The following is a 20,430-nucleotide window of genomic DNA, read 5'->3' on the forward strand; positions in this document are numbered from 1 at the left end:
CCTCATGCCGGCGACCAAGATTTCACCACGCGGGTATACATACGTGTGTGCATGTGTGTTTATTGTTATGTGTGTTATGATTTTGTAAAAGCCAAAAAAAATAACTTGGGGGGGGGGGGAAAAAAACAATTATAATTTGCAATAATGTACGTAGGAATACATAAATACAATGATATAGAATTTACTTTTAATTATTTTCAAACGAAGGAAATTGACTATGGTATTTCACACCTTTATCAAAATATATTTTTTGTATGTTTTTTTATTGCATAATCTTGGTAATTTCAGGAAATGCTAAAAAATCGAGTATGTAAATGTATATAGTTAATTATAAATACACCAATCGGAAATAAACGCATATGTGTGGCCTAGTTGTTAGCATGTAGGCCACACAGTCAGGAGATCTTGGTTCGAATCTCCTTTTGGACATCTCTGTGTGGAGTTTGCATGTTGTGTGGGTTTAGATTTTCTTCAGGTACTTCCTTTCACATTTAAAAATATGAATGTTATGTTAATTGAAGGCTGTAAAGTGTCCATATGTACGAATGTGAGAGTGAATTGTTTGTTTATATGTGCCCTGTGATTGGCTGGCGACCAGTCTAGGGTGCGTGTCAGCTGGGATAGGCTCCTTCTTATTATAACATTTTTATATATATTTAAACATATTTTGAAAAAAATAACAAATAAATTATGATAAATAGAATGAAAAAAACATTTATTTTAAGTGTTCATTTGTAATGTACACTTTTTTGTCTATACAACACAACCTTTTCTCAGTCATTTTTTTCATAATTCTGCTGTCTGGTAAAAAAAAAAATAGATTCAATGAAGATGAATGCTAACTTTCATCATTCTTATTCTGTATGTGTTTGAAACTAAATGTTCCCACTGTGGTCTAAAGCTGTGTATGTGCGTGCGTGTGTGTGTGTGTGTGTGTGGTCCCAGCTAAAGCTAATGCTTTTTCCACCTTTCCTATTAGTCACACTGTGCGTTGTATTCATGTTTTAAAAAAGTGTGTGTGTGCCGGAGACAAAGACTGCTTAGTGAACAAAGACAGAGAAGGAAAAGAGACGATGAGAAAAGATCAGATCCTGCTCGTGTCTCGCAGCATTCCCTCCTGTCCTCCTCTCTTGTGCCGCTCGCTAACATTCTCTTCTCTCTCGGCCGCTGGCTTCCCTGCTGAGCTTCTTCATGTCTTTTTGATTTGTTTTCCCTCCAAATCCTGCAGGCACTTTAGTCCCTTTCCTGTCAGTGGTGTGTGAATATGTGAGTCTGTGTGATGTACAACTTGTTGTCCCTCATACAACACACACATCCTTAGAATAGATGACATACTGCAGCATCCATCCTCCTAATAATCACAACTCTACACACTTTTAATAGATATCCTTTCTTACAGCTTTCTTTATGTAAAATGGTTGTGTTTAAAATGCCCTCCACAGGGAATTGGAACCTTTGTTGAAGCACAGCTGCAGTAGAACTCAAAAACAGCACTAGATGCTGTTTTTTGACGGGTTTTTTATTGACTGTCGTCACTTTGATGTTGCACACGTGGTCGTCCATGTTTCATGTTTTCCTGTTTCATAGCACTACTAGATCATATGTTGCAAGACACTTTGAAGTGTGAAAGCTTTCATTCCAAATACGTCTGGTCTGAACCAAATTTGACAAAAAGATATTTGGTGGTCACTGTAGTACAAAACTTCTCAAATAGCAGAGCGGGGACCCTTTGGGACTAGAGTGAGAGGCAGGTATTTCAGTATTAGTATAAATATGCACATCTAAGTAAATTGTTTACCCTTTTTTGAGAATCACACAACCTGAATTGTTTGCAGAATGCAGCTGCTAGCAACTCTTTTTTTGGATTGTACTAGTGTTGTACTGATACCAATATTTTGGTACCGGTACTTAAATTATTTTGATACTTTTCAGTACTTTCCTAAATAAAGGGGACCACAAGAAATTGCATTATTGGCTTTATTTTAACAAAAAATCTTACTGTACATTAAACATATGTTTCTTATTGCAAGTTTGTCCTTAAATAAAATAGTGAACATACTAGACAACTTGTCATTTATCAGTAAGTAAACAAACAAAGGCTCCTAATTTAGTCTGCTGACGTATGCAGTAATATATTGTGTAATTTTCCATCCTATAATTTTGTCAAAATTATTAAGGACAAGTGGTAGAAAATGAATTATTAATCTACTTGTTCATTTACTGTTAATATCTGCTTACTTTCTCTTTTAACATTTTCTACCTACACTTCTGTTAAAATGTAATAATGACTTATTCTTCTGTTGTTTGGATACTTTACATTAGTTTTGGATGATACCACAAATGTAGGTATCAATCCGATACCAAGTCCTTACAGGATCATACATTGGTCATATTCAAAGTCCTCATGTGTCCAGGGACATATTTCCTGAGTTTATAAACATAATATAAATTTTTTTTAAATGAAAGAAGATGTTGTGATGCCAAAAAATATTGACGTAATCATAGTAGTATCGCTCCTGTACTTAGTATCATTACAGTGGATGTCAGGTATAGATCCACCAATGGCGTTTGTTTACATTTTGACGCCAGTGAGTTACGGTGTGTAGTGAAGCATGTTTAGCTATTCCTCGTCCTGCAGGAATGATACTTGTAAGAAACATACTTTATTTGTAGCCATGGAGACAAGGATTAGTGATTTAGAAGTAGCTAAAACACTGCCGACAGCGGCTGGACTTTAGCCGCGAGCTAGCTAGCCATGTCTTAAGGCTCCTCATCCTGAGGGCGTTTCAGTGTTATAACTTCACCTTTATTGTTAGTTTTTAAGCCAAAATGCGTCCATTCTCCCTTTTCTGTCTACACACTGTGTCTGCTTGTAAGTACTCCGTGGTTGTGCACTGCCGAACATGCTCGTCTGCTCGCAAAACCAGCAATGACACGACGTACGATGCGGGTGCGCGGGGGACCGATACTTTTCAGAGGCGGTATAGTACCGAAAATTATTCATTAGTATTGCGGTACTATACTAATACCGGTATACATACGTAAATACTAGGGGTGTAATGATTAATCGATATATCGATTTACAGTATATTCCTTATTAACCAACTGCATCTATCTTCGCTTGGCAAGTTTGCCTTCCGGAAGACAGGTATCGATCCAACATTGTTTTAAAAGGAAATAGATCGATTTTTTTGATATTAGAAAAAAGGAAACATTAGATTAAAAAACGGCAGACCTTATATGAAGTTGAACACTTTTAATAAGCATGTTAAAGGTTATTCAAGACTGTCTGTCCTGCCTCAAATGACGCGATGGTCACGACGGAAGTGACAGCAGAGCAAGTTATGGTGACAAAACCATTTCCTGAACATATTATATTAGTATTATTTAAAAAGTACATAAAGTTACCGGTATTTATGACTGAAAGAGTGCTCACAATTCACTTACTTTTCCAACTTTGTTCACTACACTGTTTTCAACTTTTCATCTCAGGAAGTCTGTGAGTTGCCAAAACTTGTCTGCTATCACTTCCTTTCCGCCTTGTATTGTTGTGTTTTGGCTTGTATTTGTTGTGTTATGGCTGTATCTTGTTGTGTTGTGGCCTTTTTACTTGTTGCAGGTTTTGCAATCATGCTATAGCTCAGACCTGGGCAAATTACAGACAGTGGGCCGCATAGTTAAGATTTTCAATCTGGCCCGCCGGACATTTACAAATTCTTTATTAGAGCTTTAACATTGAAACTGTAGCCACCATTATGATGTGCAGTAATGTTTTCAAATTACTGTAAGTCTTAAACTATATCAAATATTTCAATGGTTGGAATTTGCGCTTTTGAGTGTCATACGAGTTATTCTGGTAATCTATGTCACAGCAGTTCAGACGAGGCACCAAGCAGTGTGGGCGGGCATTGTTTCTACAGAGTGTTTCCTCTTGAGCTGCCAGGGACAGACACGAAAGAAGATTTTTACAAGAAAGTTCTGCAGAAAAGTAATATCAGAGTGTTCATAATACCCTTTGTGTTCATATTTTGCCATGTTTGTTGCATTGCATTTTTGTTTCGTTTTGTTGATTAAAAAAGATGTCAATCGAGGAGGTAGTGTGAGAAGTAAAAGAGGAGCGACGTTCATATGTTTTTAATATTAATTGTTTTATCATTCATAGTTAATAGTGTAAATCCCACATTTTTATGTTCATGTACATTGTGGTTGTCTCATTTATTAAAACAATGTAAAATTCCATTCCATTTTTGAGGTGATCTGTCATAACATTTTTATATACCTGTATGTATATATATATATATATATATATATATATATATATATATATATATATATATATATATATATATATATATATATATATATAGATATATATATATATGTGTGTGTGTATATATACTGTATATACTTATATATATATATATATATATATATATATATATATATATATATATATATATGTATATACTTATATATATATATATATATATATATATGTATATACTTATATGTATATATATATATATATATATATATATATATATATATATATATATATATATATATATATATACATACATATATACACACATATGTGTGTGTATATATACAGTATATATATATATATATATATATATATATATATATACACACATATATATACACATATATAATATGTATTTGTATTATGTATACTATGTCAAAAAACAACAGTAAAAGTAGCAGGTAAATCTACTGTTAAAATGTTGGTTACTGTACTTGTTTGAAAATTTCTTCAATATTGAAAATGTGAGCAGAATAGGTTTTTTTTGTTATTCAACTTAAAGTGTTGCACTTTGTTCGAATAAGATGTGAATGCTTTGGCCATTAATATTCATTTATACCTAATTACCTTTCAAGAAATAACAGAAATATAGCAAACTTCACCTGTAGTGTACAGTACCCAGTATGTATTTATTTCCCAGTTGGTTTGTCACACTGGTTGATGTTTTTTGCTAAAAAGTTACTGTATCGATTTCAACTCACTAAATTGTTTCGGTCGAATTGTTCTAAGAATTAAAAAAATATCTTCCCTTTAGTCATATCGAATTTTGAATCAAATTGAATCGTTGTTAAAACGAATCGTTACACCCATAGTAATTACAACCCCTGGCAAAAAATTATGGAATCAGAATACTTGGAGGATGTTCATTTAGTTGTTTCATTTTGTAGAAAAAAAAATCAGACAAAACTAGTCAGTCAACTTTCTGGCTTTAAGAAACATTAATCGAAAGCTATATAATGTTAATTGTGGTAATCAGTAACAGTTTCATTTTTACATCAAGTAAAGGACTCACCTGTCCTTGATTGGCAATCAGGACACGTCTGTTCTTGGTTGTCAATCAGGATGCTTTATATGCCAGCCTGTTCCTCTGGACGGGGCTGGATCATTGTTCTGAGCTTTTCTCTGTTTAGTGTTTGTTGCTACAAAGACAGTTGATAGCTTTATGTGCACTCCATAGCTACACTAGCTTTTTATTCAACACATTTTTTTTACCCGCTTTCCTCCTCTGCATCTTGTGGTCATGCGGCAAGGAACTCAGTCGCCGTGTGACAGACACCCCGCAATAGAGGATCTTTGACTATTTATTTCATTTATGAATGGTAGACATATGAAGCTATGACAGAGCCTTAAAATGACATAAAATACAAAATAAGGAAGCCAGCCCTTTTGTGTTGTTTTTAGTCCAAGTCAGTGTGCTGTTATGAAACAGATGTTGTAGTCTCACAATGGTGTGCTTGTGCCACAACAAGGCCTTGTGGGAAGTAAACAAGCAGCCTCTTGTGTCGTAGGAAGCGATGCTTTTATTTCGAACATGTGTTTGTCTAAGACAGACACTGGCCAATGTCACTGTGGACTCCATGCTATCACAACTACACAACTCTTACACACTCGCAGTGTGACACATGGAGGAGATAATGCAGCCCACTGGAAGCTGCCCTCACGTGCTCACAAACGCTTGGGATCCAAACCTCGCCATTCGCCCTCCCGATAAAATCGGAGTCTTTAAGTGGTTTTAGGACGGGCCTGTGGTTGCCGTGCATGCCAGGGTGGAGGTCAGGTGCCTGGTGCTCGTGTGCGTCTGCTTCCTATCTGGCCTTGTCGTCACGGCGATGACATCATGGCACAGGGCCGCCAAACGGACGGAAAGAATGTCTCTTGTCTCCTTTACAAGCAGAGAGGGCGAGTGATAGAGCGAGTGATGGAGGATCGGCCGAGGGGATTATGAAAAAAGTGTGTGTGCGCGTGTTTTATAGAGATATAGCGAGGACATCTGGAATAAATAATATTTTAGGGTTTTTATAAGCAGTATGTGCAGGTACATCTTCAAAATACAATAAAATAAGAGGTACAGTTTACTTTAATAAAAATAACCATTTGTCGTCAACGTTTCTCATTTCTTTACAGGAATAACTCTGTTTTCAAATTGAATAGAATTAGCAAAACATTTTTTCCTGTAGGAAATAATACAAATCCAGTGAATTCATTCTATACACCCAAAGATATTTCCGTATTTTCCAGACTATAAGCCGCACCGGTATATAAGCCGCACTCACTAAGTCTTAGAAGAAAAAAGTATTTTTTTCCACATATTAGCTGCATCGGACTGTAAGTCGCAGATATATACCAGTATGTTGTGAAATGAGATAGTTACATAGAAAGCTTTTTGTATATGTTTATTTACATACCTTAATTGTTTTCAAACGGTGTCTGTAACACGGCAGTGAAACGGCTGATCCAACAAAACAATAAAGTCATTGATGTCTTTATTCATCTTTTATAAGATGAGTAAGATTTTCTCAATTTTTAATAAGGTTCAAGATGTTAATCAGGATTCTTCTTTTGTGTACTGCGAACACTTTGAGTTTGAACAGTTTCCTTAAGGGGATCATTTTAGTACATTGTTTGATTTCTTTGTTTAATCCATTGCATGATTTAGCCGTTACCGAAGACAAATCCATAGGTTAGTCGCACCTAGGGTTCAAAGCTTGGGAAAAATACGGTAATATGTTGCGCAAAATAGACCACACATTTAATAGATTTTATTTCGTAATAATCCAGCGCTGGTGTTTGATCCATGACTTGAGTGTTAGGTGCAGGTTATAAAATATGTTGGTTGAGAAAATATCATTGCATGCATGAACTGTACCTTCATACAAAAATTGGTGAGGCTGCAATACATATGGCGTTATAGATTTGAGGACATATTGCAAATCCCTACCAACACTTTCTTTGGGCACTTGATTGTGATGATTATACGCGTTTGTTCCACACGGTGCTTAGTCGTACGATAACTGAGGTGCTCTTCGAAAACCAGGGCAAAATTGTTGTGAAATGTTTTGTTGAAAACTAAGGTGTAACTGTTAAACCCATTTGTAGTGCCTCCTATTTGGGGTTGATTCAGCTAAATACCGCAAAGCGAAGCCTGAATTATTCTTCTGCATCAACAGAAATGACACCAGCTCTCTACTCTTCCCTCGCATCGTCCTGCTTGACAAAGAAATCTAACCCACATCACAGCGACACAAAGATTAGTTTGCTGGTGAACATTATTGTGTACATCGGTTTCTGTGTGTATACACCTTGTTCAGGAAGTGTACTGCACCAACCTTAACTTACTTATTCAGGTGCAATAAAACCCCCATTTCTATTTCATTTCCTTTGTTTGCTGGCTAACAAGCTAAGAGGTCAACAAAAGATGTGGTTGCTTACTATCAATCAATCAATCAATCAATGTTTATTTATATAGCCCTAAATCAACGACATCCTCGGTACAGACTCACCCCAGTGGGACGTCAATGTGAATGACTGTGAGAAACCTTGGAGAGGACCGCATATGTGGGTAACCCCTACCCCTCTAGGGGAGACCGAAAGCAATGGATGTCGAGTGGGTCTGACATAATATTGTGAAAGTCCAACACATCAGCGAAAGTCCAGTCCATAGTGGGGCCAGCAGGAACCATCCCGAGTGGAGACGGGTCAGCAGCGTAGAGATGTCCCCATCGGATGGACAGGCTAGCGGTCCACCCCGGAGCAGAGTAGAAAAGAAAAGAAAAGAAACGGCAGATCAACTGGTCTAAAAAGGGAGTCTATTTAAAGGCTAGAGTATACAAATGAGTTTTAAGATGAGACTTAAATGCTTCTACTGAGGTAGCATCTCTAACTTTTACCGGGAGGGCATTCCATAGTATTGGAGCCCGAATAGAAAACGCTCTATAGCCCGCAGACTTTTTTTGGGCTCTGGGAATCACTAATAAGCCGGAGTTCTTTGAACGCAGATTTCTTGCCGGGACATATGGTACAATACAATCGTCAAGATAGGCAGGAGCTTGACCGTGTAGTATTTTATACGTAAGTAGTAAAACCTTAAAGTCGCATCTTAGGTGCACAGGAAGCCAGTGCAAGTGAGCCAGTATAGGCGTAATATGATCAAACTTTCTTGTTTTTGTCAAAAGTCTAGCAGCCGCATTTTGTACCATCTGTAATCTTTTAATGCTAGACATAGGGAGGCCCGAAAATAAAACGTTACAGTAATCGAGACGAGATGTAACGAACGCATGGATAATGATCTCAGCATCGCTTGTGGACAAAATGGGACGAATTTTAGCGATATTACGGAGATGAAAGAAGGCCGTTTTAGTAACACTCTTAATGTGCGACTCAAACGAGAGAGTTGGGTCGAAGATAATACCCAGATTCTTTACTGAGTCGCCTTGTTTAATTGTTTGGTTGTCAAATGTTAAGGTGGTATTATTAAATAGATGTCGGTGTTGAGCAGGACCGATAATCAGCATTTCCGTTTTCTTAGCGTTGAGTTGCAAAAAGTTAGCGGACATCCATTGTTTAATTTCATTAAGACACGCCTCCTACTAAGTTGACAACACCAACTGTAATGTTTTTGACAGAAAGTTTCACGTCACACACTAAACCTGTACAAAAAAATCTATAAAAGGGTGATAATAAGTGTTAGAAAAAACGGTGTTACGTAATGACGACGTTACTAACGCCATTACTTTTATAGTAACAAGTCATCTCATTAATTACTTTTACGTACGTTACAACATTCTTACTGATGCACGCTACGTTTGATATGGTTGTATTAGTGTTGTCCCGATACCAATATTTTGGTGCTTTTGGTACTTTTATAAATAAAGGGGACCACAAAAAAATTGCAATATTGGCTGTATTATAACAAAAAATCTTAGGGTACATTAAACATACGTTTCTTATTGCAATTTAGTCCTTAAATAAAATAGTGAACGTACAAAACTATTTGTCTTTTAGTAGTAAGTAAACAAACAAAGACTCCTAATTAGTCTGCTGACATATGCAGTAACATATTGTGTCATTTATCATTATATTATTTTGTCAACATTATTAAGGACAAGTGGTAGAAAATGAATTATTAATCTACTTGTTCATTTACTGTTAATATCTGCTTACTTTCTCTTGTTATGTCTACACTTTTTGTTAAAATGTAATAATCACTTATTATTCTGTTGTTTGATACTTTACATTAGTTTTGGATGATACCACAAATTTGGGTATCAATCCGATACTAAGTCGTTACAGAATCATACATTGGTCATATTCAAAGTCCTCATGTGTCCAGGGACATATTTCCTGAGTTTATAAACATAATATGAATTTTAAAAAAACGAAATGCCAAAAAATGTCGACATAATCATAGTAGTATCGACTAGATACATGCCTGTACTTGATATCATTACAGTGGATGTCAGGTGTAGATCCACCAATGGCGTTTGTTTACATTTTGATGCCGGTGAGCTACGGTGTGTAGTGAAGCATGTTTAGCTATTCCTCGTCCTGCAGGGATGATACTTGTAAGAAACATACTTTATTTGTCGCCATGGAGACAAGGATTAGTGATTTAGAAGTAGCTAAAACACTGCCGACGGCGGATGGACGTTAGCCGGTAGCTACCTAGCCATGTCTTAAAGCACCTCTTCCTGAGGGCGTTTCAGTGTTATAACTTCACCTTTATCGTTAGTTTTTAAGCCAAAATGCGTCCGTTCTCCCTTTTCTGTCTACACACTGTGTCTGCTTGTAAGTACTCCGTGGTTGTGTGCCGCCGAACATGCTCCTCTGCTCGTAAAACCAGCAATGACTCGACGTGACGACGACGCGGGCGCGGGTGGACCGGTACGTTTCAGAGGCGGTATAGTACCGAAAATTATTCATTAGTTTCGCGGTACTATACTAATACCTGTATACCGTACAACCCTAGGTCGTATATCAACAAGTCAGCGTCAGAAGCATAGCAACTTCATTCCAGGAAGTAGCATTTACTAATAAATGCAACAACCATCAACACACTAAAATGAACCTGATACGAAATACGTAGATACAACCCCACACAACAAACAGTGACATTTATTAAATAGTAATTTCATTAGTAATTTAATTACTTTTTCACCATGATTAATTACTTTTTAAAAGTAGTTTCCCGAACACTGATCATAATCCGGGTTTTACATTGAACTGGGGTAGACATTTCCATTGATCTATTACAGGGTGAAAACTTTAGGGTGAAATGTCTTCTGTTTTTAATGTTAGACCAAACAAAAAACACAGGCAACGCATGAAGGTTACACGTTTTGACACATTTGTACTCTTTTGTTCAGAACTGAAAGAGTTCAGTTGTGTATATTTTGTCCGGCTGATCATCAGTGATAATTAATCAATCAATCATTCCTCAGGGCCGCAGCACTGATGCATGATGGGTGACTGAGCTTGTGGTCAGTGAGGTTGACCATAGAATCCTTGAGTTTTCACCCAGGCTGAATGTGTCATCTGTCTTCATTTAGACACTCATCATGGCATTCCTCACTTTTCGTGCACGCTCAAGAACTTCAGCAGTGACTTTTGGGCGGGTCGGTATAATTACACGTCTTTGTCCTGGTACATGCAAATCTGTATGATTTATACTTTGCGGCGTGCTGAGAAAAGAGGAAACGGTCACATTTGACCCTGTAATCACCAAACCAACACTTTGTTTGCTTTGCTTGTTGTTTTTTTCAATTAAACGACCGTTACCAGTTGACAAATGTTCCAATTTTAGCTGTCCGACAATCGCCTTATGTCCCACTTAAAAGAAAATATGTTTGTTTTTGGATGCTTCAGGGAGAAAAGTTATGGTTTGGTTAGGTTTGGGCAGGAAAACATCCTGACTTAGCACATTTTAAACTTAGAAGCAAACTTAATGCTTTGACCTCGTTCACCTCGCTAGAGCAGACTAACATTTTCTATTAGATTTTCTAAACACTTGATAGTAAAAAGTCGTCACGTTTTTTTGTTTTTATAGTTTTCACGCATTTGACCTAATGTCTGGACTGACCTCTGAGCTGCAACAATGAGTTACTGACTGCCAAATAAAAAAAGAAGTGATTGCTTTTACGCTAATTATTTATGTTAACTCTATTGTGGTAATGTTTGTCGTTGACATTAAAATGTAGATGCCTCATTAAATGTATTTACGTAGGCCATCTTGGATGTGGCAGATCTGCCTCGTTGGCAAGAAAATGGACCAAACTTGATTATAAATATGATTCATTGGCTGTTTGGTGGCTGATTTCACCATCTGGGACTTAATAGTACAGTATCAGCCACAAGGTCAGCAAATTATATCCGTGAAATTATGTCATGATCGTCAAACACAATCAGAAATATTTTTTCTAACATAAAATAAAAACAATTGAATCCCATTAGCTGGTTTTCACTGTGAAGGTGTTGGTGCAATTCCATACAGCATATGAAAAAGACATTTGTTCTCTTGGCGGCGACGTATGATTCAGTGTACAAACTGTCATATATTGTATGTCAATTTAAACCAAAAACTGTATGACGCAGTACCTAAACTGACCTGGGAGAGTCAGTCATGTGGTCATATAAAAAGAAGAAGAATTATTAGCAGAGTTGCTTAATGCATTGCATTTCCAGCTCTATTTTAGTAAGTATAGCTTGTCTCTTAACTTCTCTGCAGTGAAATAAGTATATAGTAGTGATGGGACCAAATGTGCCGAGGCTTCGAGGCGTGTGTCGAGTAATGGAGGGGGCGTTTCCGCGAAGCACGTATCGAGGCTTGCTTCATTTAGGGGAGGAGCCGGAAATGAAGACGTGTGAAGCCTTGTTGCCAAGTTGTACCACGTGACTGTTTCGGGACGCGGTTCAGACTCATAAACCGCCCAAGCTGCATTGGAAATGTGAGCTTTTGAGACTTGTGGCCAGTTGGGAATATGGATAGAGGATAAATAAAAGTTTTTAAAATGCCGCTGGAATCAAAGGACGACAGACTAAATCCAAACGACATACTTGTTATCCATTTAACAAATACTTCAATAATTCCTTGTATCAGTGACGTCATCAGAGCTTTGGTAGCACAATGGTTCGCGCATCCACCTTTTATTGATCTTTTAGGGCTCTAATTACTTAATACTGCATATTTCAGTTTTACTATAAAAAAAACTAAGTTGTTTTTGACAGAAAAGCCATAAAACATTTTTTTTTTATTTGTATTACTTTATATCAACTTGAAGTTGATATAGAAATTTACTGTAAGCATTAAATCATTTTAAAAAAATAATAATCTGACTTATTTTTAACATTTTAATGACTGAGACCCTTTATGGTCCCCGGGACCCCTAAAGGTAAAATAAATAAAAAATGCATATATTTTGTTATGGTTTGAAAATGAAAAATATCAAAATGGCCCCCACATGCTTTAATTTTTCCGTGTGCGGCCCTCAGTGGAAAAAACTTAAATTGGGATTAAACAGTTGTCGTGCGCATTTGAGACAAATTAGATTGGTAAAAAGGACGCTGACTGGCCAAAATGTTGGGGGAAGTTGCGAGCAGTAATTGAGATTGTGTGAATTGGCATGATCACAACACCGCAAATTCCAGGAGGGACTGATTGCTGTACCCAATTAAACCTGCTGCTTTTGTCATAGGCCCAAAATGATGCATTATTATCAATGATATTTGCAGACAAGAGGCACTGCTGGCGGCCATCAGCGAGAAGGACGCCAACATTGCCCTGCTGGAGCTCTCCTCATCCAAGAAGAAGAAAACCCAGGAAGAAGTGTCAGCACTGAAGAGGGAGAAGGACGGCCTTGTGCAGGAGCTCAAACAGCAGGTAGGAAATAGAACGGCATGAGGATATACAGGTGTGACACATTGCACACTAAAAATTCAAAACTGGGAGCAGTGACACGAGTAGCGAAAGAAAACAAGGCAGGCAAAGAAGAACCTCCTCCAGATGTGTCCGCAGCCTTCCCACCGCCCACAGTAAATTTAGAATTTACCCCTTCTTCTCCTCGCCGCACTAACAAATTTCAGGGTGACAACACTTTCATACCAATGTGTGTTGATTTATCGCCACCAGAATACACACACAAGCAGGCCACCCGTCACTACCATGCATGTTTACAAAGCTAAACACATACTGGCCAAAAACAAGGATATAAACATGACAAAATGCCTCTGTGGTTTCTCTCTCACACACACATGTACACACACACAGACACACACATTGAATGAGCCTTCCCGGGGGTCTACTTAATGAAGCAGTCCCCTGAGTAAATGAGTCCTTGGCTGTCTTACTAATTAATGTTTCTCCATCAGTCAATATTCACATCCTCCTGAGAGTAAATGTCCTCTGCAGTGGACATTAAAAACAGGCTTTTTTTTTTTGCTTTTTTTTTTCCAGACATTGTAGCGCTATAAAAAAAAATCCACTCTAGGTTCTCAGGAGGATGTGGACAAAAGTACACCATTAAAACTACAAGCTTCAGCTGTTTTCAATAGGAAATTGTTTGCTCATTCATCCAGAATCCAGACAATCAGTGAAGTTCTTCCACACCAAAATGTTCCATCTGTGTTGTTATGGAAAGTGATGCCATTATGACAGCATGTATCACTCTCCTCTGTCCCTCCAATGCTCGTTTATGACACGTCAGGGTCTCAAAGGTGGTCACTGTCAACTGTCTCTATATTTGTGTGTGCGTGCGTTCGCCCTGTCTCCCTTCCCACCCCCTTTCACTGCCTCTCTCCCTCAGCGGTATCATAATTTTCAGTCCCTCCATGATGGATCACAGCTGAGACTTCCTCAGTATTCCCGTCTGTGTATGTTTGAGCGAGCGCCGGGCGAGCCGAGGCCGGCGGCGTATTTTTAGCTCCCCGCCTCCCCTCGCCTTCTTCAGCAAGTGTCACACGAGAATAAAGCTTGCGGGCAGCTGTAAAATGAGACGACAAGTGGGTGAAATCTAAAAGAGTTGCATTTAAACGTGTATGGGTGCATGTAGGTGTGTCCCGATGGTGAAAATGAAATTATTGAAATTCGTTAAACACACTAAACCATTTATTATTCACTGCTTGGAATGGAATTGTGCTGTCTTTAAGTTGAAGAGGAGTGATAATTGTTTTTTTTTGGCAACAATAATTCATGTCATGATGCAGTAAATTGAATGATGCGGACACGTTTGTTACTGGATACTTTCTAATACGCTTCTTCCTTGGAGACTTTGTATGTCATCATCATCATCATCATCAGCTGTTGTCAGTCCACTGCTGGACGAAAGCCTCAGCATGTTTCTGCCATAGTGAACGATCTCTTGGCGTACTCTTCATGCTGGTTATTAGCCTACACCTTCCACGCTGGCTTGGTGCGGGTTGGAAGGGGTATTTTATATCAGAGATCCTTCTCCTAGACTAATTGCCTTACTGGGCTGTTGAACTTAGTCTGTCCTGTTGGTTGTCCGCGCCCCAATTACCCAGGGACCCGCTCAGCTTTATGGCGCTGACCGCCCGCCAGTCACAAGAGAAGGTGCAAACGGTTCTTTGTGTGCATTTTATAGACGTTAGTTGGGACTCACTAACCCCACACACAACCTCCCATCTCATGCCTGGATGTAGTTTAACGTCATACCCAGGACACGACTTTGTATGTGTCAGAATAAAAAAACACAGGACGAGATGTTGAACAGTCCCTTGTGCCAAATGTGGAGTACTCACTCGAGATGTCCTTGTTGTTGAGAGTGGTAGACAGACAACGTGGGGGTGTGGGGGGTGGGGTGTTCTTGTGAGTTGTATGGGATATGAGACTTGGTCAGGGTTAAATTCCAGGACAATTGGACAAGCGACACATCTTCAGTAGTGTGCCCTTGCATCATTGGGTGTTTCGGCCTTCAAACACTATACACCCTCCACAAAGGTGGCCCGCCGAAGGATGATCAGTCCTCAGCTTGTGTCCCGTGCTCAACTGTTCCTGAAATTCACCCTGTTATACTGCTGTTTTTGGGGCCCAACCAAATCCACTGGCTGCTTCTTTCGGCTGCCTCTGAGACTGCTCTGATGGTCCTCCGCAGAGCCTGACCGTGGCTGCCGAGTTCCCTCAGTAGTCTGATGGTAGACGACGCCACAAATCCTCTGCATCCCACTTCAACTGGACAGACTTTGGTGTTCCAGCCACGCTGCCTTGCTTCTTCTGCTAGCTCTGAGTAGCGCAGCTTCTTACGTTCATAGGCCTCCTCCACAGAGTTCTCCCATGGGACTGTGAGCTCTATGACGTAAGCAGTCTTCACCGAAGGGGACCAGAGCACCAAGTCTGGCCTGAGGTTGGTAGAAGCAATCTCAGGTGGGAAAACCAGCTGTTTGCCGATGTCTGCCAGCATCTTCCAGTCGCGGGCCCTGTATAGGTGTCCAGCTTCTGGTTTGGTGGAAAGCTGTTTGGGTGATTTCCCGCCCTCTCGGACAAACATTGTTGTCTTCATGGGATTGGATATTCTTGGTGGCAAGGAGTTGACGGCACCACGCATGCTCTCCAGGGCTGATGCCAAGCTCTTGAGGACCTGGTTGTGTCGCCAGGTGTATCTCCCCTGCGTGAGGCTCGTCTTACATCCTGTCATGATGTGTCTGAGTGTTGCTGGAGTTGGGCAGAGGGCACAGACTGGATCCTCGCCATACCACTGATGGAGATTCTTTGGTGATGGGAGCACATCATACGTTGCTCTGATGATAAAGCTGATTTTACTTGCTTCCATCTGCCATAGCTCCTTCCAGCTTATTTTTCTTCTCTCCACTCCTTCCCACTGCATCCATTGCCCCTGTTTGGCGAGAAAGACAGCCTTCGCACTCCTTAAGACCTCCTCCTGGCGACGCATCTCCTCCACCACCAGCGTCCTCCGCTCTGATGTTGTCGCATTTTTCCAGGATGGTTCTCTTGAAGTCAGGCCAAAGCCTCCTCTTCCCTGTTGGACCTTTCCCACGATGTCTCTGTGCCTCAGGGCTGCTGTAGCTTGCTGCACCGCATCGGATGGTGTCCACTTCCGCCCAGTTACTAGGGGCGATGCAACAGTGCTAATGGTCTTGTCTCTGGAGTCCTTCAGTGTCATCTGGAGTCTAACTTTAGAACACTTGTATTCCTCAGTTAGACTAGTGAGAGGTAGCTCCAGGATCCCTTTGCCGTAGAGGCCGATGTTACTTAGACATTGTGGAATGCCAAGCCACTTTTTTGCATATGACGTGATGGTTCGCTCCATCTTCTCCACAGTGGTTACTGGAACTTCATACACAGTGAGTGGCCACATTGTCCGGGGGAGGAGTCCAAATTGTAGGCACCAAAGCTTCAGTTTCCCTGGCAATAGAGTCTTGTCTATGTTATCCAGGCTCTTCGCGATCTCTTGCCTTAGTTGTTCTATTTGTTGTTTGTCCTTGAGGCTTGCATTGTACCATCTGCCCAGGCTTTTGACAGGCTGCTCAGACACCGTTGGAATTGGGTCTTCGCCGATGTAGAACCTTGTATCTCTCAGCACCCCCTTTATTATGGAGATGCTTCGAGATTTACTAGGCTTGAATTTCATTCGGGCCCACTCGATGTTCTCCTGCAGCTTTCCAAGTAGACGCTTAGTACATGCTGCAGTAGTGGTTAGTGTTGTCATGTCGTCCATGTAAGCCCTGATAGGTGGAAGACGGAGCCCAGCCCTGGTTCGTTCACCACCCACCACCCACCACCCACCACCCACCTTGAGGCCCTCATGATGACTTCCATGGCCATTGTGAAAATCAGGGGTGAAACTGTGCAGCCTGCCATGATGCCTACTTCCAAGCGCTGCCATGTTGTAGTAAAGTTGGCTGTTGTGAAGCACAGCTGCAGGTCTTGGAAGTAGTTCTTGACCAGTGTGGTGATGGGCTCTGGTACAAGGAAGAAGCTAAAAGATTCCCAGAGAAGTTCATGGGGAACTGAGCCAAATGCATTGGCCAGGTCGAGGAAGGTTACATCTCTCTTATCCTTCTTGGCTGCTTGGATCTGATGCCAGATCATGCTTGTATGTTCTAGGCAGCCAGAGAATCCTGGAATTTCAGCTTTCTGTACAGATGTATCAATGTATTTGTTCTTTACCAGGTATGTGGACAGCCTCTGAGACACCACGCTGAAAAAGATGTTCCCCTCAACATTGAGAAGACAGATTGGTCTGAACTGGCTGATTTCCGAGGCATCCTTTTCTTTAGGTATTAGCACACCACCAGCCCTTCGCCAAGCCTTGGGTATTCCTTGCTTCTGCCACACTACCCTCGTGAGTTTCCACAGAAAGCGTAGTACATCCGGTGCGTTCTTGTAGAGCTTATATGGTACTCCGTTAGGTCCCGGAGCCGATGCTGCTCTTGCTCGTCGGACTGTGTTCTCTACTTCTTTCCATTTCGGAGGGCTAGTGTCCAGGTTGAATACAGGTGGTTGAATTGGCGGGATGTCAGGTGGGATGACTATATGCTCCTGCCTTTTTGAGTCGTGGTGAATCTTTTCCAGGTGTTGCTCCAGTTCCTGCTTTGATGTTTTCAAAGTTCCGCTTTTTTCCTTTGTGAAGAGGTCTTTGACAAACTTGAAGGGGTCTTTATAGAAACGAGTTCTTGTGTGTTCTTTCTTCTTGCGAAGCTTCCTCAAGTTTTCCGCTCTTCGCAAGGTTGCTAGCCCGCTCTTGATGTCTGCTTGGAGTAGCATGAGACCTTCCCTCTCAGCGTCGTCTGCTTTTTTCCATAGCTTTCTTATCTGCCTCCTCTCTCTGATAAGCCTGTCGATCTCCTGCTGCCTCCTGGATTTAGCTGGCGGTGGTAGATTTTTTCCACTTCTCCCTTTGCTCACTCCAAAACGTTCTTCTCCGTAGTTGTAAATTATGTCGCCCATCCTTTTGATCTTTCCCTCTGCTGTGCCTGTTTCTTGCTTCAAGATTTCTGTTAGGTCCCTGTTGATTGTCTCCCATTCTTTCTTGTCAACAGATTTGGGCCACTTTATGGCAGGTTTGTGCCCTTTGATCTTTCTCTCCATTGGAGGTCTTTGTGGTTGTGTGGGCTCCTCCACCAGCATGTCTGTGCTTGTATTACCTTCTTCAGATACAGGGGTGCTGATGCTCTGCGAACTTTGGTTTGTGTCCCGTCGCTGTGCTTCACTCGACTGACTTGACTGATTACTTCGTAACAAGTATTGATCAATGCGAGGCCCTTGTCTCTGCTCTCTCAGGCACCTTTTCCTCCCTTGATGGATCTTTAAGCCCATTGTTGATGTTACTTTGTTCCAACCACAGATGCACACCTGAAGCTTGTGTCCCACTGCTGTTGTTGCTGTCTCGTGTGTTGTGCTCTCCTTGTTCGTAGTGATTTCCGTTCCTAGGTCAGTAACCGTAAGTAATATGCAACTATAATTATTTGATATTTGTTTATATTGATGATCGACTTTGTGGTTATATCATCGGATTTGCAGTCTCATGTTTTGGACACTCGGGTGAAGAGAGGGGCAGAGCTTTCAACCAATCACCACCGGGCGGTGAGTCGGCTCCAATGGTGGGGGAGGATGCAGGACAGACCTGGCAGGCCCAGACGTATAGTAAGGGACTGCTGGGAACGTCTCAGCAGAGTCTCCTGTAAGAGAGAGTTTAAATTCCCACCCCCGGCAAAATTTCGAATACTTTATGAGGGAGGCGCTGGCTATTGATTCTGAGTGGACCATGTTCCATGCCTCTATTGTCGATGCAGCTGATCAGAGCTGTGGCCGCAAGGTGGTCAATGCGTGCCGTGGTGGTAATCCCAGAACCCGCTGGTGGACACCAACGGTGAGGGATGCCATCAAGCTGAAGAAGGAGTCCTATCAGGCCCTTTTGGCTCATGGGACTCCAGAGGCAGCGGACAGGTACGGACAGGCCAAGCAGTATGCGGCTTTGGCGGTTGCGAAGGCAAAAACCTGGACATGGTAGGAGTTCGGAGAAGCCATGGAGAACGACTTCTGGACGTCTTCGAAGCGATTCTGGACCACTATCCATCGCCTCAGCAGGGGAAAGCAGTGCACCTTCAACACCGTGTATAGTGGACAGAGTGTGCTACTGACGTCGACTGGGGGTGTTCTGGATTGGTGGAAGGAATACTTTGTAGACCTCTTCAATCCCACCTACACGTCTTCCAATGGGGAAGCAGTGCCTGCGGACTCCGTGGTGGGCTCTCCTATTTTGAGGTTGCTGAGGTAGTTAAGAAGCTCTTCGATGAAAGGGCCCCGGGTGAATGAGATCTGCCCGGAGTTCCTTAAGGCTCTGGATGCTGTGGGGCTGTCGTGGTTGACAGGACAGTGGGAGCAGTGCCTTTGGACGGAGGGTGTGTTCCTATTTTCGTGGGATCACACTTCTCAGCCTTCCCGGTAAAGCCTATTCAGGGCTAATGGAGAGGAGGCTACGTTGGACAGTCGAACCTCGAATTCAGGAGCAGCAGTGTGGTTTTCGTCCTAGTCGTGGAACTGTGGACCAACTCTATACTCTCGGACCCTTGAGGATGCATTGGAGTTTGCCCAACCAGTCCACATATGTTTTGTGGTCTTGGAGAAGGCATTCCACCGTGTCCCACGGGAAGTCCTGTGGAGAGTGTTCAGAGACTATCGGGTATCGGACCGCCTGATTGTGGTGGTCCGCTCCCTGTATGATCAGTGTCAAAGCTTGGTCCGCATTGCCGGCAGTGAGTCGGACCAGTTTCCAGTGAGGGTTGGACTCCGCCAGGGCTGCTCTTTGTCACCGATTCTGTTTACAACTTTTAATGCACAGAATTTCTAGGTGCAGTCAGGGCTTTGAGGGGATCCGGTTTGTTGGCTGCAGTATTAAGTCTCTGCTTTTTGTGGATGATGTGGTCCTGCTGGTTTCATCTGACCAGGCTCTACAGCTCTCACTGGATCAGTTCACAGCTGAGAGTGAAGCGTCTGGGATTCAAATCTGCACTTCCAAGACCGAGTCAATGGTTCTCACCCGGAAAAGGGTGGAGATCTTGCCCCAAGTGGAAGAGTTCAAGTATCTCAGGGTCTAGTTCACGAGTGAGGGAAGAGTGGATCGTGAGATCGACAGGCG

At 41.3% G+C, this 20,430-nt stretch overlaps 1 protein-coding gene across 19 annotated transcripts in view; it reads left to right on the forward strand.

Moving 5' to 3' along the window:
* Nucleotides 1-20,430, forward strand: part of LOC133661622 (ELKS/Rab6-interacting/CAST family member 1-like) — a 144,035-nt gene that overhangs the window by 101,649 nt on the left and 21,956 nt on the right. For all 19 annotated transcript variants that reach the window (XR_009827969.1, XR_009827970.1, XR_009827971.1 and 16 more), the window contains one exon: nucleotides 13,049-13,196. Coding sequence is in view for 15 of the 19 variants with exons in the window: in XM_062064962.1 (XP_061920946.1) it covers nucleotides 13,049-13,196 (148 nt within the window). In the remaining 4 variants the exon portion in view is untranslated. The remainder of the gene's footprint in view (nucleotides 1-13,048; nucleotides 13,197-20,430) is intronic.

The sequence above is a fragment of the Entelurus aequoreus genome, linkage group LG12, assembly GCF_033978785.1.
Source record: "Entelurus aequoreus isolate RoL-2023_Sb linkage group LG12, RoL_Eaeq_v1.1, whole genome shotgun sequence".
In the NCBI taxonomy this organism is placed as follows: domain Eukaryota; kingdom Metazoa; phylum Chordata; class Actinopteri; order Syngnathiformes; family Syngnathidae; genus Entelurus; species Entelurus aequoreus.